This window comes from Nestor notabilis, unplaced genomic scaffold (assembly GCF_000696875.1).
Source record: "Nestor notabilis isolate BGI_N333 unplaced genomic scaffold, ASM69687v1 scaffold6519, whole genome shotgun sequence".
Classification (NCBI taxonomy): domain Eukaryota; kingdom Metazoa; phylum Chordata; class Aves; order Psittaciformes; family Psittacidae; genus Nestor; species Nestor notabilis.
The window spans coordinates 1-15,571 of NW_009942294.1; the positions used below are offsets into that span (position 1 = coordinate 1).

General features: G+C 47.7%; 1 protein-coding gene across 1 annotated transcript in view; it reads left to right on the plus strand.

Moving 5' to 3' along the window:
* Positions 1 to 2,907: 2,907 nt before the first annotated feature.
* Positions 2,908 to 15,571, plus strand: part of ZBTB40 (zinc finger and BTB domain containing 40) — a gene marked incomplete at its 5' end in the record, with an annotated part of 24,937 nt that continues 12,273 nt past the window's right edge. Inside the window, 6 exons of the mRNA XM_010021320.1 lie at positions 2,908 to 3,118; positions 3,635 to 3,777; positions 10,187 to 10,379; positions 12,859 to 12,995; positions 13,783 to 13,972; positions 14,963 to 15,096. Of these exons, the coding sequence (XP_010019622.1) occupies positions 2,908 to 3,118; positions 3,635 to 3,777; positions 10,187 to 10,379; positions 12,859 to 12,995; positions 13,783 to 13,972; positions 14,963 to 15,096 (1,008 nt within the window). The remainder of the gene's footprint in view (positions 3,119 to 3,634; positions 3,778 to 10,186; positions 10,380 to 12,858; positions 12,996 to 13,782; positions 13,973 to 14,962; positions 15,097 to 15,571) is intronic.

Consider the following 15,571-nt stretch of genomic DNA (forward strand, 5'->3'; position numbering starts at 1 on the left):
ATCCCCCAACTTTTCTGTATTATTTTGCTGCTCCTTTCCTTGCAGCCTCTTTGGTGCCTCGGGGCAAGTTGCAGTGGGCCTGGAAGCCGGTGAGATGCCGTTTCTTTGCAGTAAGCAGTGTTGCTGGGCACCCTCCCCCTGCTGGAACGAGATCTCCCACCCCTCCTGCACATCCTTCTGCTCAGGAGCCTTTTGTGGGTGGCTGTTCTCTGCAGGCAAGCAGCAATGGACGTTAAAGCCTGGGAATGTGGGGGTTTTGCAGGGCTGTGCTGGTGTTCAGGCTCCTCTGATTTCAGTGGGATTTTGCCCTGGATGTAGCCTCTGTATTTTTGGTCCTTTGCTTGTGAGCTTGTGCCTTGTTCCCTGCAGCACTGCTGTCTGCTCCCCTCCAGGGTTGCTGCCTTCTTTCCTGCTACCTCCAGTGGGGGTTTGTTAGGTCCTGGCGGTTTTCCCCAGGGAGGTTTGTCATGCAGAGCTTGCTTTTATGAGAATTACTGCTTCTCTCCAGGTTTGATGTTACATTCTGCTCTCTGGGCTGAAAAATGCGGATGAGTTGCTTTTCTGTTTAGGGAGATGTGATTTTGGGGGGTTGTTTTTGTTTTAGAGTTTCTCTGTGTATCTCACATAAACTATTTCTATCTAATTTGGTTCTGGCTTGGATGAAACCTGCTTGGAAATGAGAACAAGGCTGAAATTGCAGTAATTTGGGGAAGCGTAGAAGAGCTTTGCTGGTGTCGAGTCTTATCTTCCTGTGCTCTCTTTGAGAAACTCAATTCAAATTATTGCACAGCTCACTTGTTCCCTCTGCTACTGGGTTCAGATGAAGTGGGGGAGCACTGATACTCCCGCATAGACTAAATGTCACTGTGCTTGTGGATCATTTCCATTGCCTATGGGCCAGTCCAGCTATTGTCATCCGTCGTTTGCAGCTGCAGGGATTTCTGGATGCAGCATAAGAAAGAAGTTTCCTGTTGTCTTCTGCATCCTGATTAGGAGTGATGGCTTCTGAGGGGGCTTTTTGTGGACACAGAGCTGGAGAACTTTTTTCCCCTGTTCTGGTGTACTTGTGTGGAAGTTTGGGCTCAGGTTTCTGAGTAGGGAAACAGCCTCTCTTAGTTTCCCTGCTCAGAGAGATGGTCTCCTGCTCCAATCTGGAAGCTGGATGTGTGCTGATTTGTGCTGTAAAGGGCCAGTTTGGCCATGAAGGCTCTTGCAAGTGTCCCAGATAGTGAAAGCCTAATGGATCAGACTGTATTGTGTGGGCATCTTATGGCTAAGTGGAAGCTGCAATTCCAGCGAATATCAGTATCTCTTCGTTTTCTCCAGGATCTTTGGGAATTGTTAGTGCTTCAAAGTAAGTCTAAAATGCACTGTGTGCTCTTTCAAAACAATGCTAAAAGGCTCTTGTGTTCCCACTGAGCCAAGTGTCCAAGGAAAGGTCTTCTGGAAAAAGACTATAAATAGCAGAGCCTTTCAGTTTCTGAAAACTCATTTCCATTAAGCAAATCCGTGCAGTGAGGAAGGGGTGTTACCTGAGCCCTGGGTAGCAATGCTGAGCTGATTTCAATTAGGAAAAAATGGGGAAAAAACAAGAAAGAAGAAAAAATACTGCAACAATGCAAGTTACTTTTCATCCATGCTGTAAACCCACGAATTTGGCAGGGTGATGAGCCCCTTTAGGATGGCGAGAGTCAAGATGGTTTGTGTTTTACAGGTTCATTCTGATCTGGAAGGGGCCAGGCATGCAAACCTTGGGAACAAGCATGATCTGGTTATCAAGTCTCATTACAAATTAATGTTTGCATTAAAAAATACCTTTCAGCTGGTTCTTCAGCATGGCTGCAGCATCCCCTTTCTTCCTTTATAACAGAGCCCTTCACGTCCATGTCTCTGTTTGGCAGGAAAAATGCCATTAGCAGGTAAGAGCTGGGACTCCTGCAGCTTCCCCTCTGTGGATACTCTTTGCAATAGGTCATTGCGCTGTCATGCTGCCCTACTATGTGAGCATTTACACCTGCTAGGAAAAGCAAGTCCACCATCCCCCTGGTGCGGCCTCAAGCAGTTGCATTCAGTCTTTTTATCATTGAAATAAAAATGACAATGACAGCAGAAAATGGTCGCTCTCTCTGGAGCTGGGCTAAGCTCTCCACTTCAAAGGTACTTTTGTAGCATCCCTGGAGTCTCTGATAAAGGAGCCTGCTCTGAAAGGCTGGCATCTCTCCTGGAGAGCTGGAGAGTGTGTGTCTTCAGGGGGAATATTTACGACGTTAAAGGGCTCCAGGGAAATGGGAGCAAGAGTTTCAGCTTGTTTCTCTTCCTTTTATTTCCGTAACTGCACAGGCATGTTTGCCTCTGGTCACTGTTTCGGGTCGCTGGAGTGGGTTTTGGAGCTCTGGGCATGGTTGCCAGGCATGCAGAGAGCCCACAATGCGAGGTTTGCTGCCTTCTCTTCAAAGCTCTCTCTGGGAGATGCAACTCCACTGTGACTTGAGGATGGAGATTCCTGTTAAACTGTTCTCTGCCTTCTGTGCAAGTATCTCCCCTTGTTCTTCAGTGAAAACCAGTATCCCTTGCCCTGGCTTTAGGCTTCCAAAGTAATGGTGATTAAATCATGTTTTATTAGGTCTCTTACTGGCATTTGGCTGTTAGGGGAAGACATGAAGTGATGTTTGGTGCTGGAACCAGCTCCAGTCTGTGGGACTTGCTGCTGGAGGGCAGGGCTTGCTTCCTTCCTTCACAGGTCTGGTGGCCACAGACTGGAGCTCGAGTTCAGTGGTGGGTGTCTATGTGGTTATTTTGTTGTTTTAAGTTTTTGTCCTCTGAACAAAGCCCCAGGATTATGCTTTTTGTGTCAGTTTGTACAGGGCAGTTGATTCTGTTGTTAAAACCTTCCCCATTGTGTTGCAGGCTCTGGTTTCCTGCCTGGCAGAGACAGGGGAACAGTCAGTGTTCAAGAAGCTGCTGAGCAAAGTGAAGGATGTTCAGTCCCTGGATACTCAGGCCCTGGATGCTCAGACCCTCGTGTCTTTACTGAAGCTGTTTCAAGACACAAATCCCAAGCTGAGAGTGGCTTTGCTGGAGAGGGAACAGGGCAGTGGAGAAGCCCTGCAGCAAGCAGGTAGGGGATTGAGTGCAGCCACTGGCAAAGTGAGTGGGCAACCTTATAGGCAATGTGGGTCTCCAGAAACCCTGTGCCCTCACTCAGATGCAGGAGGTTTCTTTCACACTGGCCAAGATCCTGGAGCACTTCCATCCCGCAGCAGTGGGTGTGGGCAGTGCAGGGCTCTCCCCATCACTGCCTGCAGGGCTGGATCGATCCATGGCTGCATGGGTCAGAGCACAGCTGAGCCTCAGGTTTGAAAGCTCCTTTTTTACTTGAGTCTGACACAAAGCAGTGGCCTTGCAAACCTGGTGTTAACCTCCAGCTTGCTTTATGGCTTTGTGCTCTGTTAGATAAATGAGACGTTTTCCTTTCATAGAGTTTAAAGAGAATAGTAAAGTGTTTTTCCTCTGCTGCTTGTGCTTGGGATGAGCTTTGCTATTCACTTAGATCTTTCACAGAGTCTCTCTTGCTTCGGGAGCCTGTCAGTTCCTTCAGATTGACTTTGTGTTTCTGAATCCTTTTTCCCCCCAGAGAGCACAGATGAGGGAGAGACGCTGACTGCTCGCTTGCTGGAATGCAGGGAGGAGCTGATCCAGAGCGTGACACAGCTGAGCCCCATCCTAGAGTTCTTGGAGGCAGCAGAAGAGGGATTCCTGACTGCCTCGGAGAAGCGGGTAAAACAATCTGAACTAAGGAAAGCTGTGGGTGAGGGGGGGTGTCTGTGGGGTAGTGTCTCACCGCTCGGTTTGCCAAGTGATGTGCTTGCCTCTCCTGGCAGTTTCATCTCCCTTTTGCACAGCACGGACTGCACAAGTGTTGTCTCGGGTCCTTCTGTGCTGAGCTTAGCTGTGAAGGCAGCCTCAGCATGATCACAGCCTGGTGCAGTGTCAGATTGCCCGGCAAGCAGGAGAGGTGCCTGGTGCTCCTGTAGACCCTGAAAATGCCTTTTTGTGTGCCAGGAGAAGGCTCTGTAGTGGTTTGGTTTCAGCAGAACCACTAATAACCTCTCTGCTTCCTGCTTGCTAATGAAGTCCTTGTGTAGGTGGTCATCAGCTTACCTTTTAGCTGACTCTCCCAGCATTAACTCTTTTCTTGGCTCCTATCACACAGTTGCCTGGCAAGAGCAGCACATTCACTGACTGATACTTTTAAAAATATGTGTTTGATATGTTGAATGCAGCAGTTGGTGGGAGAACTGTTGTTTTCCTGCAAGCAGTTGCATTATGTATACTGATTTGCAGAAGCCACAAGGAGAAAAGATTTCCTTTGTGCTTTGTGGGGAGCTGGCTGTACGCTGCCTGTGCAGCTGCAACCTGCTGGGTGCCCTGGCATGCTGTGTGCAGCATGCAGCCTGCACACCTCCTGTCCTGGTCTGTCATGTCAACATAAGGACATGGAGCTGCTGGAGCAAGTCCAGAGGAGGCCACAAGGATGATCAGGGGCTGGAGCACCTCCTGTACAAAGACAGGCTGAGAACATTGGGGCTGTTCAGGCTGGAGAAGGGAAGTTGCATGGAGACCTCAGAGCAGCTTCCAGTGTCTGAAGGGGGCTACAAGGATGCCAGAGAGGGACTCTTTGTCAGGGACTGCAGCGAGAGGACAAAGGGTGATGGGTTTAAACTGAAACAGGGAAGTTCAGGTTGGATATAAGGCAGAAGCTCTTCCCTGTGAGGGTGCTGAGGCGCTGGCACAGGGTGCCCAGAGAAGCTGTGGCTGCCCCATCCCTGGCAGTGTTCAAGGGCAGGTTGGACACAGGGGCTTGGAGCAACCTGCTCTACTGGAAGGTGTCCCTGGCCGTGGCAGGGGGTTGGAGCTGGAGGAGCTTTAAGCTCCCTTCCAACACAAACCAGTCTGGGATTCTATTATTCTCCTGGTGGGCTGGGCTGTGACTGGCAGCTGATGAATTTTCCCCTCTCAGAGCAGCATTCCTCAGCCTGGAATGGGGATGTGAGAAGATGGAGCGAGGTGTGTGTGAAGGAAAGGGCTCAGTGTCTGCTGGGGATACTGTGGCTATCAGCAGAGACCTGCACGGTGGAGCCTGGTGCTGAGCCATGAGAACTGCATCAGCAGCAGGGAGATGATGATTTTTCATATATCTCTATTTGTTTTCCCTGCACCCTTTTTGTCTTCATAAAATTAAGTAGTTAAAATGCAGCCATTTTAAATCTCCCTTCCATTGAAAATCAAACAAACAAAAAACCCCAACCACCAATGCACCAGACCGTTCTGCTACCATAATTGTGCTCCTTGGGCACAGGAAACAGCCTTGGATTGCATCATATACTAGGGGACTCCAGCCTTGTTTGGTGAAGGGGTGACGTTGGCTATTTCTTAGCCTCTTCAGTCACTGTATGCTCTGTTTGCTGCAGAGCCTCCAAACTCTGCTCCAAATACAAAATCCTTCTCTCCATGGAATCCCTTCATGCTCTTGTTTTAGCCCCAAGTTCCCAGGTAATAATAATTGGGGAGCACTGCAGTGGGGCTGGGTGCATAGCTTTGTCTCTGCTGTGGCACAGGAAAATAAAGCAGAATTGCCAAGTGTAGAATGACCTCGGGGGTGTGTGTGTTCCTTTTTTGCAGGCTTCCTTTATTTGTTTAGAGTTTTTTTCTTGCCTCCCAGACAGGTGGAAAAGTGCTTAATTATTTCAGAAGTTAAACTGATTAAACCAGTGGGCCTATGGCATAAGTGCATTTGAGATCTCTGGTGTCTCAGGTGCAGCCCTGGGAAAAGAAAGATGGAATAAGCAGCCACCTCTGAAAGTTTCATCTTACCTGATGGATCCAGTGTTGCAGCAGAGCTCTGGGCTGGCAGAGATAGGATCTAGTTCTCCAAGGGCTCCTAAAGACAAGACACTCCATTTTCTTCTCACAGTCACTGCCACGTTAGCTACACATTTATTCAGGAAGACGAGGGAGTTTTAAGTGTGACAGCCTTTTTTCTAGGCAGCAGGGTTCTTCCTGTACCTGGTCCAAGGTGTGCATGGAGCAAGTCTGATTTTCTTTGCTGGAAAACATGTACATGATCTGTTGTGAAGCCTCTTTGTAAAACTGGGGTTTGGGGAAAATTTTACCTAGCATTTCTTTCTTTTCTTTTTTTTTTTAGTGCTTAACTTTGTGGCTTTCTCAGTGTTTCTGTAGTGTGGGGAGGTAGGGTGGAGGGTTTGGGGGATGGCTTGGATGCAGATTATCACTTAAAATGAATAAACCTGGATACAAAGGAAGAGCAGGTAGCCTCTCACACATGGTGTCCTATGGCTTAGGTTGCTGCAGAGTTCAGAGCGACCAGTCCACAGCCCTGAGCCTGGAGCAACAGAGTACATGGTAGAAATATTCATCCTTTCCTTCTATCCAGGCTCTTTTGAGCTATGTGCTTTCCCTCCCCTTTGGCTCCAGTGCCTACACAGCTTGATGCTCAAACCAAACTGCTTCAGAGCTGGGACAGAGAATCATAGAATGGTTTGGGTTGGAAAGATCAAGGACTTTAAAGATCAAGATCTAGAAATCCTGCTGCAAGCAGAATGGGGGGATGTTTTCTGACTGTCCCACCCACTGGTGTCAAAATAAGTCTCAAAGTGTCAGTGCTGCATCTCCCACTGCCATGGACATCACTTCTGCACCTGTTGACACTAACCTGGGAGCAGTGGTAGGTTACAGCATGAGCTCCCCAAAATGATGCTGCTCTTGTACCTGTTTTTGTGTTCAGGACTTCAGGCTGAGTGATCCTGAGTCAGCTCAGTGAGAATTAGATGGGAGGATATGTCAACAGGTTCACTAACAGAGTTTTGGCTACAAAAGGACAGATCTTTAGAAATGAGAGAAACTAATTAGTGAGATCAGGTGGTGGTGAGTGCGCAGGAGGAGCTGTTGGATTAGTTTCTTTTATGTTAAAGGTAGGAGAACTGTCTGAAGTTTGCATCCTGAACAAGAGAGGAGAATTTGTATGAGAGGTCACAGACCTGAGTGAATGGATAACTCGAGGAGGAGTATTAGGACCTACAGGGAATGGCTGAAATGTCCAACAGGCAGAGAAATGTACTTTAGAGGTACGAAGAGAGGCTTGTGGCACATCACAGTGTGTATCGTGACAGCAACAGGCATTTGTCTGACCAAGTAAAGAAAAAGAATAATGAGACGAGATGACCTGCAAACTCACAGCTAAGCCTGGTGCCCAGTCCAGGAGAAACACACAAACAGCAGCTGAAGTGAGATCACAGCTCAAGACAGGAAGAGCTGCCATATGTGGCTGTGAGAGTGACAGCAAGGTTTATTCCTGTATTTTCCAAGTTGAGTGGTCCCTTCAATTGATGACCAGGACAGAGATGTAAAAGCAGTTGTCTAGGCAGTCAGCTCTGTGTGTGCACAGGAATGTGTGTTGTGACAATGGGAGTAAGTAAAAAAAAAAAATGGGATAAAATGCAGCAAAAAATGTTAAAATTGCTTCTGCCTGACCTGGAAACTTCATTTGAGATAAAATGTTTGGGTTTTTTTCTGCTTCAGTCTGGATTTGAGCAAAGCATTTGAATTTCATGTGAGGAAATTGTTGAACTAGAGGAAGTGGTGATACAAAAAAGGATAAATCTTATTGGGAGTTAACTGCAGATTGTGCTGAAGGTAAGACTGACAGGATGGAGCAAGGTTGCTAGAGGGATTCTTGGCACTTACTTATTATTAACACTAATGTTATTGACACAAAAATACCGAAGCATGCTTTGGAGAACTTGCTGATGAGCAAAACTGGCATCTTTTGTCCAAACAGAGGAGGATCTGCAAGAGGGAGAATAATTACATGGCTGGCCAATTAAGTAGTGAGAATTGAATGTCATGGTAGTCAAAGTGAAGGGTCTGCATTTGGATGTAGTAACATGAACTAAGAATTAAGACCTCATGAGAAATGTCTGTGTGCAGGTCCAGTTTTGCTCAAAAAAGGTGAACTCGTGTAGAAGCAGAGACATCAGGAGTTGTAAGATTATGGGAGTGGAGAAGCTGTTTTAAGAGAGGAGTTGCCTTATTTAGACAGCTGAAACCAAGAGTGAGAGGGAACATGACTGTGCTCTTATAAAGAAACTGGAGAGGAAGGGTAAGGTAAACCACAGAGGGTTTAGAAGGCTTTTTAAGCTAAAAGATAATGCTGGCACATGAAGTGGGTATTCACTGGCCATGAATAAATTTGATCTGAAAATGAGATGAATTAACAGGGGAATGAGGCTGTGGAAGGACTTTCCAACCAGTGCAAAGGGAACAAAAGCATAACTAGTTTTAGGACAGATCTTAGTTTTATTAATGGGGCTGTGTACTGTAGTGCTTGTGACAGCAGGGAACTGGGCTGGTGACCTGCAGAGTTTGTGCCAGTCCTACAGGTCAAATGCTCAGGAGCAGAGCGTTTGCAGAGAGGGGTCAGCCGGTGTTGTCCCCTGGCTTTCCCTTTTAGCAGCCTTGTAGGGATTAAACTGGTTTACTAGAGCTTTCCAAGCCACAGTGACTGCATCTCACTTAAGAGATGTCTCATGTGGCCTCATCATAGAAATAATCATTTGATTAATTTGTCCTTCTATGATGGGGCTACAGAACTGATGGATAGGGGCAAAGCAGCTGACGTCGTGTACCTGGACTTGTGCATTTGACACTGCCCTGCATGACAGCCTTGTCTCTAAACTGGAGAGACATCAATCTGATGGCTGGACCACTCGGTGGATAAAGAATTGGCTGGATGGCCACACGGAAAGAGTTGTGGTCAACTGCTCAATGTCCAAGTGGAGACCAGTAACGAGTGGTGTCCCTCAGGGATCAGTGTTGGGACCGATCTTGTTCAACATCTTTGTCCGTGACATGAACAGTGGGATTGATGCACCCTCAGCAAGTTTGCTGATGACACCAAGCTCTGTGGTTCAGCTGATACACAGGAGGGAAGGGATGGGATCCAGAGAGACCTGAACACGCTTGAGACATGTACCAATGCCAACCTCATGAAGTTTAACAGTGCAAAGTCCTGCACCCGGGTTGGGGCAATCCCAGGCACAGCTACAGGTTGGGCGGAGAAGTGATTCAGAGCAGCCCTGCGGAGAAGGACTTGGGGGTGCTGGTCAATGAGAAACTGAACATGAGCCAGGTTCAGTGTGCGCCTGCAGCCCAGAAAGCCAACCATGTCCTGGGCTGCATCAAAAGAAGCACGACGAGCAGGTGGAAGGATGTGATCCTGGCCCTCTAATAGAGCACTGTGTGCAGTTCTGGTGTCCTCAGCATAAGAAGGACACGGAGCTGTTGGAGCAAGTTCAGAGGAGGAGACGGACTTTTCATCAGAGACTGTAGTGATAGGACAAGGGCTGATGGGTTTCAACTGAAACAGGGGAAGTTCAGGTTAGATATAAGGAAGAAGCTCTTTACTGTGAGGGTGCTGAGGTACTGGCACAGGTTCCCCAGAGAAGTGGTGAATGCTCCATCCCTGGCAGTGTTCAAGGCCAGGTTGGACAGAGCCTTGGGCAAACTGGTCTAGTGTGAGGTGTCCCTGCCCATGGCAGGGGATTGCAACTAGATGATCTTAAAGTCCTTCAGGGGGGGTTGGAACTATATAATCTTAAGGTCTTTTCCAACCCAAACCAGTCTGTGATTCCATGATTCTATAAGTGATGAGAGGTTTTGTTGTGGGTTTTTCTAATGTTCATCTCTGTCTTTTGACAACAAGCAAAAAAAATGGGGAGACAAGGGAAAGACTGCAAATTGACCAAGTATTTGCTGAAAATATTGAAGGAAATGCTGTTTTCACCCCGTCTTTAAGTCTGGTTTTGTTTCCTTTTGAAAAGAAATGGAAGTGGCTTGTCAGCCACTTCCAACAGCTGGACTTGGCAGAAGAACCCACCAGGGTAATTCTCAGGGTGACACGTTAGATATACCTGGGATGTGTTTAGATGTTCCTGTAACTAGGACTTCATGACACCTCCCAGGTAATCAAATTAGGGGAAGCAGTGGGTATGGATTTACTGCAGTCATGGGTACTGTGACACTGTTCCTGTTTCTGTGATCTCTATTCAGACCCAAGAGTTTGTAGGAAGCTCTCACAAACAGGTTCTTGGCTGTTTCTTTGCTGCAGGTGGTTTTGGATTGCTGTGGAGGCAGCTCTCAGAAGGAAGCTGTGGACAATCTACTCAGGAAGGTGGATGAAGAGAAAACCCTGAAAGTGGAAAGTTTGGTCAAACTTCTTGGGGCTGTGAAAGCATCATTCCCTGGTCTCCACCTTCTGCTAGACAACTTGGTGGCAGCAGCAAACATCTCTGATGGCAAAGGTATGGGTGTACTAAACTTCAGAGCCTGGGGACTTAGTTGAGGGAATTGCCAGGAAGTTTGAATACTTTTCTGGACTTCAGCATGCTCTTATAGTCTTGCTTTCATGTAAGGGGACGGGATGGCTGTTTTATTCAAACAAAAATGGACTGGGAGCACTGGGGTAGGAGCACTATGCCAGGAAGAAGGCCCCTGCTTTGCAATGAAATGAGCAGTGTGGGGCAGAAGCCTGTTGGCTCCTTCCTTTCAGTTTGACACTGACAGGGTAGAAACTAGGATGTCATCTCTGGAAAACAGGAGAGCTGTTCCCTCCAGTATCAAAGTAATTTTTGGTTTTGAGTCACTTAAAAGCAGCAGCATGAGTCTCTGTAATAAACAGAACAATTTTCACAGAATAAATGCTTCACAGGTGAAGGCATCTTTACCAAACTCTGGTCCTTTTGTGACTTTAACTTGTGGTACTTGGTGGCTTTGAAAGCAAATACCTAAAAATTCCCCAAAGTCAGTCTTGACATTAAATACAGACAGTGTCTTACCTGCCTGCTGTCCTTGTGAATTCCTTGTGACTGGGGGAGATTGTGGGGAGAGCTTACTTGGGCTGAGCTCCTGTCCTTGACTCAGGTAGCGTTTCTGCACAGTGTGGTTGCTGACTCACGGTCTCCTGTGTGGAGCAGAGTGTGGGGATGGGAACCCCACACAAACTGTCTCCATTAGACATAGTTATCTTAGACAGTCAGTCCCCTCCTGCTTGTTTGGGTGGGTTTCATTTTTTTTTGCCTGCCCATGGTGGTTCAGGGACTCCTGAGATGAATGGTGGAACAGCTTTCCAAGTTCTGGGTTTAGGCACATCCCAGAGCAATTCAGAGAGAGGCAAATTTCACCATAAAAATTAAAAGCTAAATTAACATGCAGTGAAATGTAAATGAGTGTTTAATAGAAAGCAAAACTGTGCTCATAATGCTGATAATTTCCTCTGTAGCAAACATTCCCGACAGGCAGTTTGCTTTGTCATTTGTTAAGCACGACTGCTTTCTTAAAACACCAGACTCCCAACATGGTTAATTATCTAGTGGTAATACCCAGTGCAAGGAGGAGCATTCCTTAATTACATAGAGCTGAATCTCCTCAAATTGCAGCTTGAACAAACAGAAGCACAAATATTTCTTATCAGGAAAATGAAGAGGGAGGGAATGATTTGAGCCACTGGTGGCATCTATTGATATCCTGTACTGTCCTGCTAGCAGAAAGGGGAACGTCTTGACAGTGGCACAGGGTGTGCTCTGGTGATGGAGCTCACCTTGGTGCAGCAGCAGAGCTGAGAGCACTTTCCTAACAACTGAAATTTAGGTAACAAAACCAGAAACATTCTGATGGGAGAAGAGAGGAAATATTTTTCATTTGTAAACCATTCCCTAATCCCTGTGGGGCACATCCAGGTCATACCTAAACCCTGCAGAGCTCAAGTGCTTAGTGAGTTTCCTTTAGCTCTGCCAGGGAGTAACTCATGTCTCCAAGAAATCTTTGGATTTTGGGAAGTTTTTCATCTTGGTTTAAAATCTTGCATTGGTGAGTCCCAGAGCCTGTCACTATCTCCTTCCCCATCCTGGAGAGCTCTCTCCTCTTACCCAGCACTGTGTATCTTCTGGGTCCCAAGCCTGTGTTTCCTTTTCACCAAGCTGTCTGTATTTAGCTGCATTTCTCCCAAGCGGTGCTGTGTGAACAAGAGATTGTTCTGTTTGGTACTGAACCAAAATGATGACAAGACCTAAGCACACACGGAAAACGTGCACGGATGTCCTGGATGAACTACAGATTTTTGGTTTGGTTTCTCCTATAAAAGTATAACTATGCATCTTCTCCAATTTAGTAACTCCCACAGTGAAAAAAATCCTCTTCAGATTCATCTGTTTGGTGATTTCCAGTTTTATTTATCAACTGATCTGGTGACAAATACAATCATATATTACTTTTGGTACATGGTATACTTTGCCCACGTCTCTTTGTTACCCTCTATAAACACTGTTCCCCTTTCTTGAATTAGTCTGTTGTGGAGTAAGGGTTGTGATGTTACTCTAGACTGACCATTTCTCAGATTCATTAGGGCAAACCTCAGCAGTCCCAGCTTGGAATTAGATATGGGAGGAGGAAGGCCTTGTCTTCACAGACAAGGTCATGTGTTTACCAGCTGAATATGGCTGAAAACTGAGACTCTTCTGGGCTCAGATCAGGACCAAGTCTTGGAAGGTGTTTGGGTGCCAGAGATCTATTTCTGAAGGCATGTAGGAGCAGAGGATATTCTGTGTTGTCTTTGATTTGGAGAAGTTTTGATTTGTCATGTTCATCCTGTGCTTGAAGGCAAATCCAGGTGTGCTGAGCATTAGTGACCCAAGGAGAACTGGCTACCTTGGCTTGTTTGCTCTCCCCTGACTCTGAAGCCCTTTGCAAGCTGAGCTGTTCCTATTTTCATTCACTTGCATTCAGCCAAATGGAGCCCAGAGGATTATGGAGCCAAACTGCTGAGACAATACCGAGAAAACTTAGTGGAGCTCCTCACAGACAGTGAGGTGCTGCTGGAGGGCATCTCTGCTGCACAGAGCCTGGCTCCTGCTGAGCGGGAGGTAAGCAGTCTCCTGCATGTGTGCAAGCAAGTACTGAGCTTTAATCATAGAGAATATCAGGTTGGAAGGGACCTCAAGGATCACCTGGTCCAACCTTTCTTGGCAAAAACATGGTCTGGACTAGATGGTCTGGACAGCATCCTGTTCAGCTGAGTCTTAACAGTGTCCAACGCTGGGGAATCCACCACTTTGCTGGGGAGACTACTCCAATGGGTAATTGTTCTCACTGAAAAATTTTCCTCTTATGTCCAGTCAGGATCTCCCCAGGAGTAACTTGTGCCCATCATCTTTTCCATGTGGCTCCTTGTAAAAAGGGAGTCTCCATCTTCTTTGCAGCCACCCTTTAAATACTGGAACATGGTTGTAAGGTCTCCCCTGAGCTTTCTTTTCTCAAGGCTGAACACATGCACTTCTAACAAGTCCTGAGGAGTTTATTTGCTACCTGTCATGGCTTGGTTCAGAGCAGTCCTCCAGCAGGACTTGATTTGATGATTCATTAGTAACCCATAATGGGAGTGAAGCAGGTAATGCGTATGAAGCTGAAGGCTGGCAAGTACAAGTGGCTGATTTGGGCACTGAGGAGAGATGCTCAGCTTTGGAACGAGGTGGGGAAATGGGTGATGTGTTTGGGTGCAGAGCTGGGCTTCCAGGACGTCACCAGTTCAGCTGCACCGTGAGCCAGGTCTTCAGCGGGGGGTAGCAAGGGAAGGCTGTGTCTTGGGGTGAGCGTGCTGGGAGGCAGAGGGATGGGACCCAGTGTTAGTGCCTCACTGTGGGTCTGTCGCAGGCGATGGAGCAGGCTGTGAAGCGTGGGGCTGGTGGCTTTGCCCCCCTTGCGTCAGCAGCGCTGGAGGATCAGTCCGTGTCTGTCTGTGCCATCTGGCAGCTGCTCCTGGCTGTGCAGGAGCCTGCACCACTGAGCCTGCTCATGGGGCAGATCCGGAAACAACCTGGTGCAGAGCTCTTCTTCCAAGCAGGTAACGGCCTTGGTGTCCCTCTCACGCTCTCCCTGAGCTTCTCTCGCTGCTGGCAGAAGCTGCTTTCTGACTCCTCACCCTCTCCCTTAACGGGAGCCCCTTTTTTCCCAGTGGCTCTCAACACCCATGTCCTCAGTGAAACAGCTGATTGGTTGGAAAAGCCCTTTGGTCTGCAAACACAAGTGGCTTTGCTTGTGGCTCTGTGCCTTCAGGTTTTGAGACCTGGCCACCATCTTGCAGAAATAACCAGCTGCAGGCCCATCAGGCTGAAAGCAGGGGTTTCATCTGAGGTCTTTGTGCAGCCACCACACCATCCTCCCCAGAGCCTTGGCCTTTGACTTGGAGATTTCCTACTTTAAAACCTAAACTGTGCTTTGCCCCCAAAAAACTCATGCAAGAGTGAGGGGTGCTCAGGTTAGTGGTCCTGTGGGGCTGTGCAGAGCCCATACCGACCCTGTAGGTACCTGCTGTCAGATGCCTGTGGTGTAGCTGTCTCCATCCAAACTCGCCTCCTCCATGCCCCCTGTGCCCAACCTGGAGAAACCAGCACTGGCCATCCTGCTGCTTTTTATGCTTGGATGAGGCAAATTGTGCCTAGAAATGCCTGTTTTTCTGCAAAAGTCGGAGTGGGATGTCTATAACTGTGGGGAGAGGAGAAGAAATCCTGAGTCTTGGGAGAACTGTGCCTGCTTCTTGAGGTTGTCACTGTCTCTTTCAGCAACATGCTTTGGAAAACCTGGTTTTCTCACCCGAAGTTGGACAAGCAGTGAGAAGTGAGGTCTGCTAGGGTTTTATGCTGGGTGTCAGTGCTGCAATTAGTATAACCAAAGCTTGCCTGCAGTTGTTTGCTGTTTCCTGTGCCCTACAGGAGTCATTCCTGCTGTTAACAGCTCAGCTCCAGGAGTGAGCTGGACAAAGCTAAGCAAAGTTTAGGCCTTCAGGTTCTCCTTGGGTTTTGTGTTTTTAAATACCTTTACTTTTCATCCTTAGTGGCCAACAGTGAAAGCAGAGCCATGGAGATCATCCTGCGGCACAGCAAGCTCATCTTGGAGGCCATCCAGAAAAGAGGGGATCTGGAGGACTTGGCCCCAGGCGAGGCAGGACTCACAGAAGCAGTAGAAGAGGTACGAGGAGATGCTGGCATGGTTCAGAGCTCAAAGGGTGGGTGGACAGGCCCTCGTGTACTGAAATCAAGGGACATTACTTAGGTTGGGGAAACCATCCAACAGTGGAGGTGCCCCTCTGCTGAAGTGAGGGTGTGTTGGGTATGTTATATAAATTCGGGGGGAGTTTTTGGGTAAAAGAAATTGCCAGGGAGATTCTCCGTTTGTGAAATTGTGGGTGTTCAAACACGGCAAAACTGTTTCAGCTCTGCAAGGGTGCTGAGGTCCTAGGGAAAGCAGAGCTGCCAAGGAGTGGGTGTCCGTTTCAGTCGGCAGTTCCAGGATACGTGAGAATGAAATGCTCCTAGAAAGTGCACTGAGGATGCCATGATTATGTAGCACCCCAGAGTGCTTTGCCTGTTTTCCCTTTGACAAGGAACATGGGCTGCATTGGTAAGGAGCTTGCCTTTTCCACCCAGCAGCCTCTGGTTGCTCA